At 53.9% G+C, this 15,828-nt stretch overlaps 3 protein-coding genes across 3 annotated transcripts; 2 read left to right on the top strand and 1 right to left on the bottom strand.

The window, feature by feature from the left end:
* Nucleotides 1–438: 438 nt before the first annotated feature.
* Nucleotides 439–918, bottom strand: VOLCADRAFT_89373 (uncharacterized protein; the record flags this gene model as incomplete). Its single annotated transcript, XM_002948920.1, has 2 exons — nucleotides 439–655; nucleotides 761–918. 2 exons carry the CDS (start codon nucleotides 916–918, stop codon nucleotides 439–441), a joined length of 375 nt encoding a protein of 124 aa, XP_002948966.1.
* A 2,299-nt stretch (nucleotides 919–3,217) lies between these two features.
* On the top strand, nucleotides 3,218–5,918 carry VOLCADRAFT_89372 (uncharacterized protein; the record flags this gene model as incomplete). Its single annotated transcript, XM_002949022.1, has 3 exons — nucleotides 3,218–3,523; nucleotides 5,608–5,748; nucleotides 5,898–5,918. The coding sequence occupies 3 exons, from the start codon at nucleotides 3,218–3,220 to the stop codon at nucleotides 5,916–5,918; spliced, it is 468 nt and encodes a 155-aa protein (XP_002949068.1).
* Nucleotides 5,919–6,589: 671 nt separating this feature from the next.
* VOLCADRAFT_89371 (uncharacterized protein) lies at nucleotides 6,590–15,795 on the top strand (the record flags this gene model as incomplete). The annotated part of the gene is made up of 11 exons (XM_002949021.1): nucleotides 6,590–6,793; nucleotides 7,269–7,391; nucleotides 8,280–8,307; nucleotides 10,030–10,209; nucleotides 10,626–10,712; nucleotides 11,156–11,283; nucleotides 11,765–11,821; nucleotides 13,873–13,918; nucleotides 14,513–14,567; nucleotides 15,117–15,168; nucleotides 15,652–15,795. 11 exons carry the CDS (start codon nucleotides 6,590–6,592, stop codon nucleotides 15,793–15,795), a joined length of 1,104 nt encoding a protein of 367 aa, XP_002949067.1.
* Between the last annotated feature and the right edge of the window lie 33 nt (nucleotides 15,796–15,828).

Raw genomic sequence — 15,828 nt, 5'->3', positions numbered from 1 at the left:
CCTGGTCAGCTCGCAGGTTGACTTTATCCCAGGTCATCAACGTCCATCGATTAGGGGCATTCTCACCTTCCACCCAATCGGAAGAAATTTTCGATCAATCTTGATCCCGAAACCTCCGGGAGCATCAGCATGTGCGTTACAAGCAATGCCCGAGCAAAATAGGAGCAAATTTCGCTACCGGGACTCGAACCCGGGTCTCGAGAGTGAAAATCTCGCATCCTAACCGCCTAGACTATAGCGAATCCGATGTCGAAAAGGAAGTCCAAGCAAAATACATAACACTGGGTAGCAGCAGCAATGCGAGTCATCCACATCCATCCTACTCGCAGCTCCGTGCGACCCTCTTCCTCTTCCGCCCTACTGCTGCCGGCCCCGGCATAACCCTCATTGGGCCGGCCCCCAGTCCGCCACCTGGCACTCCCGGCAGCAGTACGACACCTAGCCGCAGCGGCCGCACTTGGGCGCCGGCAGCTCCGACTCGCTGTCGCCAGCCAAGTTGGCACATGCGGCGTTTGCGCAATTGCCAGGCGGCCACCACAGCCGTGAAGCCTCCAAAACCAGCGCCCACGGTAGAGCAATCTCCGGCAGCTGGCCCTGCAGTAGCTGCAGGACGCCCTCGGCCCAGCCGTTCTTCGAGCCAGGGCCTCCATCGCGCCTGCAGCAGCGTCCAGGGCAGGGTCATGGCAAGCTCACCACTACAGCCATGCACCCTGTCTTCGTCCAAGGCTACTGCGGCCGCTGTTGCCACTGCCGCTGCTACCAGCAATCGCCCGGAAATCTTGAACTACACCAAGAACCGTTTCCCAACTCCTGAGCAGCCAGGACGGCGACCCCCAGCCAGGCAAGCTCGTCCTCGTTCTCCTCGGCCAACTCTGAGAGCAGCTCTCCCGCGGAGAACAGGACCGGCACAGCGGCCATTAGCTCGTAAAGCAGCCACAAAAGAAAGAACACAGACTTCGTCCCAAACGCCGGGAGCGGCCCACGGGGCTCCTTGCAGCCTTGGTATGGCCAATGGTGGCGGCAGCGGCTGTCACACCACTACTACTGCTGCCTGCCTCCAGGCTGTGCAGCTCGAATCATCAACCCGATTGCACTTTTGTGCACAGCTAATATCCCAACACCTTTGCTACTGCACTCAGCACATGGTACCACACGAATATATAGCTGATAGTGTGCCCCTCCAATGATGTAGCCTTCCTGCTCCAAGCCGGCTGGCTGTCAAAACCCTGGGACAGCGGCTCAGACAGTCCTCTTCAGGCCAGACAAGCACAGATGACACTCTATAACGGTCACCCCCCGACCTCACTGCTGCCTCCAGCCTCCATACACCGTGTTGCCCTCTCGGAACTGATCATTTTTGTGATCGGCGAGGAAGATTGCTGCAAAGCCTTCATGGAACTGCACACTGCACACCACAAGCCAACAGGGATGCCCGGGACATCATATCGCAGGCGGGCAGCAAGACACAACTCCACGTACGCCGAACCCAAAGTATGACCCACCACACCAGGTCCCGATGTAAGCCAAGATTTCATCCATCGCAATCACCACATGAAGGAAATGGCACAACCCTTGTGCCGCACCATGGCAGCATTCCCAGTGGGGGAGCGACCGCTTGGCTGCAGCCTGCATCGCCTTGCAGAAGGGGTGCTTGGTCGGGTTTTCCGATTCACACACCAAATCATGTTACGTAAAATTTGCCATTCTGGCTAACTTTATTGTTGTGTAGCTCGTCGTGTGTGTGTGTGTGTAGTTGTGTTGTAGTGGGCTCGTCGTGTTCTTGGCCAGGGTCGTCAAACGCATAATGCATCCCAATCACAACAACAGGACTCGCTGGCAGATAATAGTACCCTCCTAATTTGCAACACGAATTAGCGGAATCCCACGGGTTTGCATACACCTTTTTCACCCCCAGAAAATTCTTGGGCGGGCGCTCGATGATACGGCCGGACTTGTCGGAGTGGCAACCTTGGCGGGTGGCAACGTTGCGGAGCGACGGATGCTTCGGCAACGGCCAGCTGCCGCTTTGTCAACAAGTATATGTCATAGGCATGGCTTATCATAATGATGCCGTAAAGTCCTGCTTGTGTCATTGCGAGCCAGAGGGTTGTCGGCGAGCAAAACCAGAGCTTTTTGACTGCAGTCAAAAAAGCAGTTGCGTCCGCCTTGTCACGGGCGGACAGCTCGATGATCAACGCTTCTATGTCGACCAAAAGGCTCGCGTGAAGGTCGCATAATAAACGTTTATTCCCCAGTACTGAAATATGAAATTGGGAAATTTAGTCTTTCCTCTCATTCCTGCGGCTTACACTTGCCCTGTACGACCCTGCCGTATGCATCATCGACATTCGACTCGAGTCGCTCTCGACAAATATACAGAAAACCTTGGTTTTCTTTCATTTCACTTAAAACTCTAAAGGTTTTTTTTCCTTCATAATATTGATGGCTCCTATCTTTTGTGTTTGTTGACATGTAAAATTAGATTGGCAAGCTTCAGCGTGCCCAACTCAAGTCGGCCGGCAGGTTGCGGTGCAGATGCAGTGTCGAAGGTTTAGCAGGCAAAGCATGGGGGAAACATACGTGGGGAGGGTGGGAATTCAAGTTCAAAATACCAACGGTCGTGGGTGGGGAGGGGATGTACTCGCTCACGCGCGCGGACAACCGACACTTAATACAATATTCTTGCGTTTCGCATGGAACGGGCGACATCACTATTTTAGGACAGTAGCAGGATTAGCAAGGACATTTTTTGGAGCGGACCGTTGCATATGCGTCATGCAATCATGCAAGCATGCGTCAGCAATTCGTCGGGGCCAAGCCGCGCGAGGGCGCACCCCTTACGCGGACTCCTATTCCTGGAGATGCCAAGAGAGCTGCTTACGGCAGCGGCAGCTATTGATTCACCGGAACAATAAGATGCCGGATCATTGCCACAGTCCATGCGGCCTATCGTAGAGACGCTGTTGTTCACTGTTGTCACACTATTACCTGCCCTCTGACAATAATCGGCGGCGTTTGCTTCTCAGGGACTGTGTCAAACCCCGTCTGTCATGTCAGGGCCGTCAAGATTAGCACCCCCAAAAGAAAATGTTTTAAAAGGAAGGACGAGCAGGAAAACAGTAATCGCTGACTTCCCTCTGCGCAGCGCGACCATTAAGCTTTCCTCCAGCATCGCCCAGACAGGCAGGAACTTCCAAACTCTTTTTTCGTTGCAATAATGGCGCCTTCTCCAGCCAGCCAGCGCGCGGCCCGGCTGCGACCTATGCAGCAGCGCACCCAGCCGCGATATCAGTACTATCTCTCGCTGCCATCCGCGTATCACCAAAATTACCAGCAGGCGTTAGGGAAGCATCAGCCGCAAGGGCAGCAACAGCAGCAGGGACAACAAGCGCAAGAGCAAGAGCATCAGCAACAGCAGCAGCTGGAGCAGAAGCAGGAGCAGGAGCAGAAGCAGGAACGTCTCTGGCCGCTCATCCTGTTCCTGCATGGCGCAGGAGAGGGCGGCCCGGGCGGACTTGAAAAGGTACTTCTCTATCTATCTGAAGCCGGGCAGCCGGGCAGCCGGGCAGCGGCAGTAGATATATAGCAGTGCTGCGCAGCTAATTTGTTTACCACACGGACAAGCGCATAGTTTTACAGATGAAGCTAGAAAATAGTTGTGCAATGGACGGCTGCGTGCGCACGCCTCACCGCATGTTTGAATGGGTTTGAATGGGATGAATGGGGAAAGAGAGGGTGCCCTATCCCCTTGTTTTAGGGATTTTGGGTTCTTGGTGCCAGGTGGTGCCAGGTCGATGCAGCGGCAAACGCAATGCCGCTCCATGGGGGGGAGCCCTGGTGTGTAGGGTTGTTCCTGACATTAGAATGTTTTCCGTTCTAATCTAATTCTAATATTAGTTCTAATTAGAAATTAGGATCTAAAATTAGAAGACGCTCGACAACTTTTCAGGGAGGGGTCCGTTGAACCTGAAATTTTGTATAGGCCATCACAGATGTAACCGCACGCATTTCCAATTAAATTTACTCCGGTCGGGTGCCTGGGGAGGGTACCTACCAGCCAAACCCACGCCAGACTTGCTACGGAAACAACCAAGAACGCCGCCAAACCTGTCCTTTTAAGTCCCTACTTGCACAGAATCACCACATAACTGCCGGGGGAGTGTTTGCTCGCTAAGGGGAATGCAAAAACACAGAGAGGAAGGGCTAATCTGGTGCCTGCTAGCCAAACCCACGCCAGACCGCTGCGGAAACAACCAAGAACGCCGCTAAACCTGTCCATTTACGTCCCTATTTGCACAAAATCACCACATCACTGCCGGGGAGTGCTTGCTCGCTAAGGGGAATGCAAAAACACAGAGAGGAAGGGCTATTCTGGTGCCTGCTAGCCAAACCCACGCCTGAATGGAGACTGCTGCAAAAACAACCAAACCTACGGCCGCTGGTTTGAAACGAACACAAACCACTCCCGCGGAAGCCAATGAATAAGTACTTCACTCCCCGGCCTCCTCCAGCAGCTTCATCACCACCTCCTCATCGTTCGCACCGAAGCGGCCCTTCTTGACGTTGAAAGAAGTCCAATAAGCTGCAAGACCCTTCTTCTTTGCGGAGGTCAGAGCTTCTGCATACGCTTTTGCATCAAGTTCCTTGTTGCCATACTTGTACATTGGCCCTGATGCTTCCGCCTTCCCGGGAGGAAGGGGTGGCTTTGATGGCCCCGCACCTCTATCTGACATTTTCGTGTAAAATGCACGCAGTAGAACCGCTGATGCGCCTTAAAGCTACGGCTTTCCGGCCGTTCTAATGTCCGTACGACATTAGGATGTTCTAATACGTTCTAAACGGGGTCTTCTAAAATTCTTATTAGATTCTAATTATATTTTTTCTAATGTTAGTTCTAATTTTCTAATGCCGGCACAACCCTACTGGTGTGGCATCTGGGTTGGCATCTGGGGGAGGGGTGGGAGGGATGGGCGTTTATGGGGGAGCATGTACGTGTGAAGCGTGCTAGTGGCGGCATTGCGCACGACATACAGGCATACAAAAACGTACGTGGCGTTATGTTTAGTTGGCGCTAGCTAACGATACCCCTACTGCAGTGTGCTGCGTGTGGCAGGAAGGGGCGCGACATGTGTGGAAGTTGGCGGTTATAACTGTTCTGGCAGGATGACGTGCCGTGTGAACTATGCATTGAACTATGGGTCCACGTACATGCTGAGTGACCCATGCCGTGTTTCGCCGCCCCCGACGTGTACTTCATCCTTCTCCCACCTACAGGCGACTCCCGCTCCTTCCATTTCCCGTCACCCATTCATCCCTCCCTCCCTCCCTCCCTCCCGCCCTCCCTGGATATACGGATCGGCTCGTTCTGCTGCGTATCTGTGTGTGTGTGTTTGTGTGTGCGTTACATGGTTGGGGGTGCGTGACCCCATACCTGTAAAACTACCCATACGAGCCGAAGGCCCAAGCGCAATATAACTCCCGCCCCCTCCCCCGCCTCCTCTTTGAACCGGCCGGCGGCGGAATTCATCTCTAATTTCCTTGTCATATGATTCTCCCCCTCCTCCTCCTCTCTCTTTCCATCCCCCCCCCAACCCCCCCCCCCGGAAGGTAAAGCTCCACGGCGTTCCTCGTCTGGTGGCGGCCCATTGCGGGGAGGAAGCTGCACGGAAGGCCGGCAGTCGCCCGGAGCCCGTCAACATGGAGTGCGCGGAGCTGGTGGGTGAGGGAGCCATCACCGTGTCGCCCCAGGTAGGGGGGTTAGGGGTAGAGGTAGGGGCGCATACGGAGCGCAAACATGGGCACAAAGTCGTCGGGTCGCCTACCTGGCTTGCTGCGGCTATTAGCTGAATGGTAGGTGGTGTGCGACCGCGACCCACTACCCGGTTCGCCTCGCTCAGCAGCAGCAGCAGCAAATGTAAATGCAATCAGCTAGCCGGCCCCCAGCAACCTTCCCCCACTCCTTTGTTCCTATTTCCGTCCGATACAACGAGGTTCATCTACGCGCGTCTGTATTTCTCGCTTCCCGCTCATTTCCGCGCATTCCCATTTGTCGATTTTTTGAATAAACGCTCCGTGCTTATTCACGGACCACCTTCACTGGTGTCGGCGTATCTGTGACATTATCAGTATCATTATTCTGTAGGTTGATTATTCCCGTCATGGCTACGGATGGCGACCCGCTGGTTTGATGACGCTGTTGGATGAGATCATCTTCGGACCTCCGAAACCGACAGCGGGGTCAACCCGCAGCGGTAGCAGGGAGGGACAACAGCGAAAGCGGTGTGAGGCCGCCTCCTCGCGGCAGCAGCAACAGCAACAAGGTGGCAGTAGCAATAGCAGCGGCGGAGGCAGCGATGCCAGCGGTGCTGCCGCCGGTAGCAGCAGCAGCAGCAGCAGCGGAGGCAGCAGCAGCAGCGGCAGGGGCAGCGGCGGCGGCAGGGGCAGCGGCGGCGCCGGCGCCGCCCCCGCTGCAGAAAGCTTGGAGAAGGAGACGAAGAAGGAGATGAGGAAGAAAGACGAAGAGGAGGATGACGAGGTGAAGCTGCCGCTTCGCGTGGATCCAGATCGGATTTACGTTACGGGCATTTCCATGGGTGGGTACGGCACCTGGGCGCTGGGCGCGGCCTACCCGGAGGCGTTCGCGGCGTTGGCGCCGGTGTGTGGCGGTGCGGCGACTGACCCACGGGTCTCTTCCCTTGCGGCGCTACGTGACATGCCCATCTGGAACTTCCACGGCGAGCGAGACAAGGTCATCCCGATTTCCGCCAGCGAGGAGGTGTTCCGAGCGCTGGAGGTACGGCAAACGGGGGGAATGCTTATGGGCTTATGGGACAAGGAGCTCAAAAAAATAACCTCTGTTCCTTTTAAAAAAAGAGGGAAACTAGATTTAGCCAAGGTTTACTTCTACTGGGTTCATATAGTCGCAAATAAACTGGTCTTTGGAAATTAGGTAGTTGTAATGGCGCCCGTATCGTGCTTGATTAATATGCTTGAGTCGGAGGGTGATGTGCGTGTGTGTGGTGGTGTGTGTGGTGTGTGTTGGCATGGGGTCACGCAACCCCAACCATGTAACACACACATACATACATACACACATACATACACATACATGAGTGACATACATACACGTCATAACGGCACATGTGTGCCGCTAAACCCGCACCACGGACCCCCCCCTAGCCCCCTCGAGGGGTAACCCCCCACCGCCCCGCCTGCTGCCTGCCTGCTGCCGGTTGTAATCTTGCTTCCTGCTCGGTCGTTGCGTGTAGGAGGCTGGTGCGGGCCGCGCCGGGTCCGCCAGCGGGTCCGTCCACCGCTTCACGCGCTACAAGGACCTGCAGCATGACTGCTGGACCCGGGCATACAACACGGCTGAGCTGTGGAGGTGGATGGTGCGGCAGTCGCGAGTTGGTAGCGACAGACGCCGCGGCAGCAGCGGAAGCGGTGGTGGTGGTGGTGCATGAAGCGGAATGAACACCCACAGCGCGCACCCTCATTAAAATGTAATATTATATGAGAAGATGCTGTTAGATACCTGTATGCATGTGCGAACAACTACTGTTGCTGTTGCTGCTGCTGCTTTTCGATAGATTGGCTGTAATGTACGAGATTTCCAGTGTTGATGTGTGGCCTTACGACTACTGCTGGCAGGCAAAGCGCGAGCAGCACGGAGCTAACAGATTGCTGTAGCAGCAAAGTTGTTGTTGATGTTGTGGGGGCAGAACTACTCTCCGAGGATATCCCCCAGAATCACCCTACTTCCTGCACGCAGCACTCGGGAACACAGACAACACCTCTGTTGGAAACGGCCATCAATCCACACCACTAATTTTTCCTGCGGCAAAACAATCCACTTGGAGTGCAAATCCTTCATCAACCACTTCATCACCCAGACGATTCGTTGCCTCGTTTTCAGCTGTCAAACTGCTACCGGATTGCTCAGTTGACAGATAGGGCCTTGGGCGAGAAATACAACAGGCACGAAGAACGCTCTACGAAACAATCAATATACCAAAAGCTTCATGAAAGATGAAAGCATCACATGTTTGTAAAGCACAGCTTCGAAGGCAGAAGGCCCCACTCCCCTATTGATATCTGTGTGCCTTGCGATTAGGCTTCATAATTATACAAAAAGTTTAACCTCCATCCCTAGCTGCTGATATCGCAATCCTTGTCCACTGCGGCCACCACTACTCACATACTTATTACTATTTAGGCCGCGGCGGTCCGCTGTGCAAGCTGTCGCCGTACGCGCCTGCTGCCCTGCCTCACATATATAGCGGGGTAGCCTCAGTCTAGCGCACCCAGGTACGGGACGCCGCCTGATTCGGCAGCTGCAAGCCACCTCCTGCGCAAGGCAGCAGCAGCAGCGGCAGCAGCAATAGCAGCAGCTTCCGCCGGTTGTATCCGTACAAACGACCTTCCATTATTCGCCATACATCGGAGAGGTTCATTGGCGGTCTGCAGCCCTCCAGTATCACCGGGGAACGAGCACCTGCACCCGCTGGCGGGCCACCCTTGGTAGATTCCTCATTGGACCGCATCCGGGGGGTGAGACATATGTACAGACTTACATAGCCAAGCTGCTACTTCTGCGGCCCAACCAGCAGCTAGTAGCAGCAAACATCATCCATATCTACCCCCGGCATCATTCCTACTTAGGGTATGGTTCATGATGATAGCCAATCATCACGTTTAGCAAACAAGCAAGCCAAGCACTCGCTCCTAGTCAAACGATTTCGCACTACGGGAACCTTCCTTCATAGGTCCGCTGCTGCTGCTGCTGCTGCTGCTGACGACGACCGACCGGGCTGCCCTCATCCATCGCTTGCTCCATCCGTTAATTATCTATTTGTCTAATTATCTAATTGAGTGTATATTCATAAATCTCCCTCCTACACGATATATCACTTGAGTGTTGCTCCTTCATTGATCACGCACCGGATCATGCAAACAGCGATACGATACAAACACGAGTGCGGTCGCATGCGAGCAATGGCAGCGGTCGCGGCGAGACGTAGGGCCGTGCCAAGCAACTGCAGCAGCAGCAGCAATAGCAGCAATATCAACAGCAGCACCTCTACCCTGATCGGCAGCGCAGCTGCAGCACGGCTTCTGGTAGCCCTCCAGTTGTTGCTGCTGCTGCTGCTGCTGCTGCAGCCGCTGCCCCCAGCCACGGCTAAGACAATGCCGGATCAGCGTAAGTTCAACGCAATCGCCGTGAGCAATACTACTGCTTTTACGTAGCGTGCACTCGCGTGTGCGATGCGTGGTTGGCGTTACAAAGCGACCATTATTGTTAGTTAGTCGCACGGGACACGCTCTTTGCATCGATCCGTGTATTGCTTGCGTGTGCATTTCGTCTCTTACTTGCCGACATTTCTTCTTGCAACATTTTGTCTGTCTGTCTGTCTGTCTGTCTGTCTGTCTGTCTGTCTGTCTGTCTGTCTGTCTGTCTGTCTGTCTGTCTGTCTGTCTGTCTGTCTGTCTGTCTGTCTGTCTGTCTGTCTGTCTGTCTGTCTGTCTGTCTGTCTGTCTGTCTGTCTGTGTATGTATGGAGGTAAATGGTATAGTTAAAAATGCGTATGCTTCTCCGGAGTGACTTGGCGAATCCCATTTATCATCCGCAGCAGCAGATCCGACCCCCCCCCCGCCCCATCACCTCCACCAACGCAAACATGTTATTGTGTGTGTACACACTCATATAATAATACACGCATGCATGCTGGATGAGCATGAACGAAATGATCGATCTTGGCGATGGTGGGAGGAATGGACGGAGGTATGGACACACAAAATCGCGTTCGTTTACGCCAGCAGCTATATATAGCTGACAAGCTCACCCACGGCGGTCCGCCGCATATCATTATATGCATCCGTCGCATGCAACCGCGCATTTCGCCACGCACTACTGCCGTTCCTCACTATCTACACCAACAATCCCTGCCGCTTTATTATTACCGACACCTATATACATACATACACACATGGTAATGAATCCCAATGGTGGCGCCATGCGGCACTGACCAGCAGTCGCGGCATTGATCGCGGTGCGTGACGCCAACATGAACAAGTCCGCTGCCTGGAGGCGCACGCTGTCGCACTGGACCTGCCCCACGAATCCCGCTGACTCCGACCAGCCGTGTGACCCGTGCTCCAAAGATTGGAGCGGGAACTGGGAGTTCATTCACTGCCGAGGTGCCCAAGGACGTGAGTGAGGTGGTGTGTGAGGCGTGGTAATGAGCACACACATACATCAGTACGGTATGTAGTGGACTAGTGGATGGGGAGCAGAGCGATAGCGACCCGGAAACTAATGACAGCGTAATGATTCTTTTAGATCTGACTCCCGGATGAGCACGGGAAGCGAGCGTCGCCCTTGCTAATGCTGTTTATTACCGCAGCAGGCACCTGTATATATAATAATATGATTGCGCTATTATACTACATATAGTACAACACGAGGTTAGCGCGAATGGATGCTGGCTCGGTGTGTACTACTCCATGTCCGACTTATAAATTAAGATAGTTGTCCTATTCCTGTTTTACATTATTGCGTTGTTTCGTTCGGCTTTGTAACGCCAACACGACGCATGACGCACGACGGCGTATGTGCGCACGGACAGCGTACGGCGAGGGCTCTGTGGGAAAGTACGACGGCATGGTCACCAATGTGCACATCACCGACCAGAAACTGGACGGACTGCCGCCCCGTAAGTAGCGACTTAGTGACCAGTAAGGGATATAACCCACTGGTTAGGCTGCTGCTGGCTACTTTGTTAGCCAGCCAGGTATAATAATTGATGATCTTTCGGTCTCAGCTATTTGCCTGATGATATGAGCGTGTGTGCGTGTGTGTGTGTGTGTGCGTGCGCGTGTGTGTGTGTATGTGTGCGCGCGTGTGTGTGCGTGCGTGTGTGTGTGTGTGTGTGTGTGCGTGCGCGTGTGTGTGTGTGTGTGTGTGTGTGTGCGCGCGCGTGTGTGTGTGTGTGTGTCTCAAGGGTTTCGATTTAACCTTGATGTGTGTTTTGCCTATCGTCACTTGTGTGCAACGTCCTACCTACATTATTATTGGTGATACCAAATGACATCTCTCTTGTATCATTTGTATGTATGAGTGAATGTCTGCTTGTCCCTCAATCCGTCTATCCACCAGGCGAGCTGTGCGGTCTCAGCCACCTTCGAGAGCTGGATTTGGACGGCTCATACTTCAGCGGGCCCTTTCCCGCCTGGACACTCAAGTGCTTCAGTATGCTGCAGGAGCTCGATCTATCGCACAATAGGGTACGGAAGTACGGATGTACGAATACGGCAGAGGGATAACGGCTTTTATCAGTTCCCCAACACTGCCGCACGCAAACGCGCGCGCCAGGCCCTTGCCGTACAGATATCGTCTGTGCACTCAAAAGAATGGGTGCATACATGTGCATACATGTGCATACATGCAGCAGCAAAATTCGGCAAGCGGGATGTGCAGGCCTATGCATGGTATATCGCATGCATGCTAATATGCCATATGTATGTATAAACATTCTTTTGCGTATATATCCTGGCGCACATGCGCAGACGCACGCACACTGCACGTTGCTGGGTGTCGTCGCGGGAATCGGTGCACTTGCTACTCAGCACAAGCACACACGTGCGTGAGCGTGATGCTTCGGCAAAGTAAGGAGAGAAGGAATGCTTGCTGCTGGTTGCTCCCTTTCTTTTCTCTTCGCAATAAATATTCGTGGGTTTGCTATTTATCGTTCGGGATCGCACGCAGCTTACGGGCCCGCTTCCGGCGGATGTCAGCCGCCTGCCAACGCTGCAAGAATTCAAGGTGCGTACTTGCTTTGCTGCTGCTGTAAGTGTTATATTATATACGCAGCAGCCCGTCCGTCCTGACTCCCGCTAGCTCATAGCGTGCGCAGCCTTCGGCAAAACAAAACCCGCTCACCGCCGGATGCGGCATATCATCTTCTCCCTCTCCCCCTCGCACCTCGCTGCCTTAAACAAGATTACGGTTAGGTGTTCTGTTTAACCTATAAGCTTGAAGCTTCTAGGCGCTTGGGCCCATAGCTGTCTGGCTCGTGTACGGGCTGGCTCGTTACACCTCTCTATCTGGGTAACGCAACCTGGAGGTGTAACACACACACAGCTACACACGCACACGCACACACATGCATACACACAGGTTTTCTAACCAGACTGATCGATGGCCTCTTTACCTTAATCTTCCTACTATACCTATGGATATCCTACCTGGTCCAACACCCTAACTATCTGTCCGACACATCTTATAATATATAAACCCCTTTACATATACCTAAACAAACTACGTTAACTGCGGCACTTTCAGTATAGCAACATCTGAAGGGTGGGTATCTGCCAGTGGAGTTCCATAAAACCCTCTCCCCTCAACACGCGTACTCACGCACAGGAATGCCTTCATGCACCTAGGCCAGCGTACGTGCACCTCCTAGTAACAACATGTCTATCTATTACCTACATATCCACACCTATACATCGCTGTAAAGTAATGCTGCTGTTGTTCTGCATCATGCCGCTGCTGCCGCTGCTGCTGCTGCTGCCGCTGCTGCTGCTGCTTCTGCATGTGGAGCATCAACTCCTCGGTCAGGTTGAAGACAACTTGGTGCGTGCGTGTGTGTGTATGTGTATGTGTGTATTTGCATGTGTGCGTGTGTGAGGCCCTGGGGGTATATATGTGTGCTCGCGCGTCCAATCTGCATGTGTATATCATGTGTGTATTGCGCGTATGTTACACGTGTGTATGTATGTACGTGAGCATGCACGTGTACGTAAGCAGGTGGGGGGGTATGCGAGGGGGGTTAGTCTTCCCCGGCATGCGGCGACAAAGCAGAGTCAGCAACCGTGTACGGCTGGATATCGCTAGGTAGATGCCTAGGGAAGCGTTTAATGTTTTCGTCTTCCATGCACGCCAACCCGCTCGCGAACGAGCCGCAAAAACACACTTACATGGGCTGGCACGGACGGCCGGGGCACACACACACGCACACGCACACGCACACGCACACGCACACGCACACGCACACGCACACGCACACGCACACGCACACGCACACGCACACGCACACGCACACGCACACGCACACGCACACGCACACGCACACGCACACGCACACGCACACGCACACGCACACGCACACGCACACGCACACGCACACGCACACGCACACGCACACGCACACGCACACGCACACGCACACGCACACGCACACGCACACGCACACGCACACGCACACGCACACGCACACGCACATATATCTGGTCTGGTGACACTACTGCAATTTGCGGTTTTAAGGTTTTTCTAGGTAGACCCCCGTCCTTGTCGGGCGGAGCGTGAGATTATGGCTAGCTGCTGAGATGTGGAGTTGGGATTATAGTTGATGGACCGAAATTCGCACCACGCTGGATTGGTTCAGCGACTGATGAACCCTCTGTCTCTACGGATGTTCGGGTGAGGAGGGATGCGGCGGAGGGATTCTAGAAGACATCATCAACCGCCTTGGGCTTGCAGTTCGGGTATGGCACAGTACAGTGTGGTAATGGTGGATGGTGGTGTACGGTGTGTTCAATCCTAGATATACGACAATCCAAATGTGTGTTCCAATGGGCACGGAAGCCTCTCATATATATAGTGCATGCATGTATCACTGGTGCCACCCACAGCCGGCATCTGCAGATCTATAGCGCAATTGGCAGAGAGCTGCAAGCGCAAAATTGACAGTAATGTGCCGGTCTCACCTAAGCCCGCCTAGCTGTCGCATGATTAATCCCCCGGTTGCGGTTGCTGTTGCTGTTGCTGTTGGACCCCCCCCCCTGTGCCCCGTTGCCGCTGCTGTGTCGCAGTTTGTGGGGAGCATCCCATCCTCCTTCGGAGACCTGCCCAAGCTTCGTAAGTACGTGTGCAAGCTTTGAATGACGTTTTTGTGGCGTGGCAGGAGGACTGTGACCGCCGAAAAAAGCCCACTTCGAGATGCTGGAAAATAACGCGACTTATTTTAGCGTGTGTGTGTATGTCTTAGATGGTGTGTGTGCCGTATTGTACGACAGCTAGTTCAGAGGATGCGTGGGTGGGTCCGCGGCACACGCACACCGTGTGTTGTGAGTGCGGGCGGCAGCGCATTTGGGGCTAATAAGAAGTGAAGCGAGCACCAGGCGGAATGTCATTTTGCTATATTTAGGATGATTTACATGGTCGCTGTGTGTGGCAGGAATTCGTTTGTTGTATGGCGGTTGTTGGCCACTTGATCTGTCATCATGGATGTGTACGCGGGGAAAGGCTGTTACTCCCCCCCCCTTTCGTGGTGTATGGTGCACATCCACAGTCGACAGGGGTATCGAGAGCTTCATGGAATGGAATGAAAAACGCATATGGAATGCATACCTACCTACCTACCTACCTACCTGACCTACCTACCTGACCTACCTACCTGACCTACCTACCTACCTGACTAACTAACTAACCACTTCCGTACAAAACGTGCAGGCGTGCTCCGTTTGGAAGGCAACCGCCTGTCCGGCACCATCCCCAGCTCGCTCAGGTTGGTAACAAACAAACAAGAATCACATCACATTTTACATGATGCAAGAGGTGCTGTTGGTACACGCATGTCGAGTTATAAACCCAAGCTAGCTCCGTACATGCATACGTACATGCATACGTACATACGTACTTACATACGTACGTAAGGAACCCCTCGGCCACCGATCAATCCATGTGCAAACACACACGCGCCCGCGCACTCGATGTTCATCTGCTGCTATATCGTAGGTGTACGGACGTGTACGACATAAGTCCCTATTGGTTCATGTAAAATCCGGCCTCACTTGATGCGCACGCACACACAGCAAGCACCGCTCCACTATTCTCTCCCCTATGGGACCCTCCAAATTGCTCTTCTCGGCCTGCTGCTACTGCTTAACTGCTACTGCTGCTGAACTGCTACTGCTACTGCGGCTGCTGAGATCTCGCTGTGTTTTGTTCACCGCCTTCCCGGTAATTCAAGTAATTATGGCCCGCCCTCACCATGGTTCTACCCTGGCCCCTGGACACTCATACATACACACACCCATACACCCCGCCCCACCAGCAAGCTGTCGGGAGTGCTCAACGGATTGGAGCTAGCCAACAACAACTTCCAGGTCGGGGTTGCAATGTGTGTGTGTATGTGTGTGTATTGCAGTGTGTGTGTATGTGTGTGTGGGTGGGTTGCAGTGTGTGTGTGTGGGTGGGTTGCAGTGTGTGTATTGCAGTGTGTGTGTGTGTGCGTGTGTGTGTGTGTGCGCGTGTGTGTGTGCGTGTGCGTGTGTGTGTGTGTGTGTGTGTGTGTGTGTCATTTGTTGGGAAGGAGGTGGGGGCCGGGTCGGAGTGGCTAGGCGGCTGAGGGACTCGAGGGGGCTGGGTGCCGAGGGTGGGAGCTGGGGGGAACGTACGACTATGGCGGGGCACGTGCGCGCGTGGGCTATTGGCTGTTCCTGCTGCTACACAAGCCTACTCAGAGGCTATTGTTAATGATGTTGCATTTTTCTGGTCATTCTTCTTGTGCACCTACCTCCCTACCTATCTGCCCACTCCCCAGTGGTTCTGCATGAAGTCGTGTGTCGATTTACCCCTGTTATTTGCAGGGGGACTTGTCGGCACTGGCGAGTGTAAGGCCCATGTACGTGAGCATTCACAACAACCCGGGTCTGTGCGGCATGGTACCTGCCGGCATTCGTTTTGCTCACGGCTACAATCCAAGCAACACACGCCTCGGGTTCCCCTGCTGAAGACTGGATTGTTAATTGGTTTGCGACACTGGG

This window comes from Volvox carteri (genome assembly GCF_000143455.1).
Source record: "Volvox carteri f. nagariensis unplaced genomic scaffold VOLCAscaffold_12, whole genome shotgun sequence".
In the NCBI taxonomy this organism is placed as follows: Eukaryota; Viridiplantae; Chlorophyta; class Chlorophyceae; order Chlamydomonadales; family Volvocaceae; genus Volvox; species Volvox carteri.
This window is presented reverse-complemented; position numbering and strand designations above follow the sequence as displayed.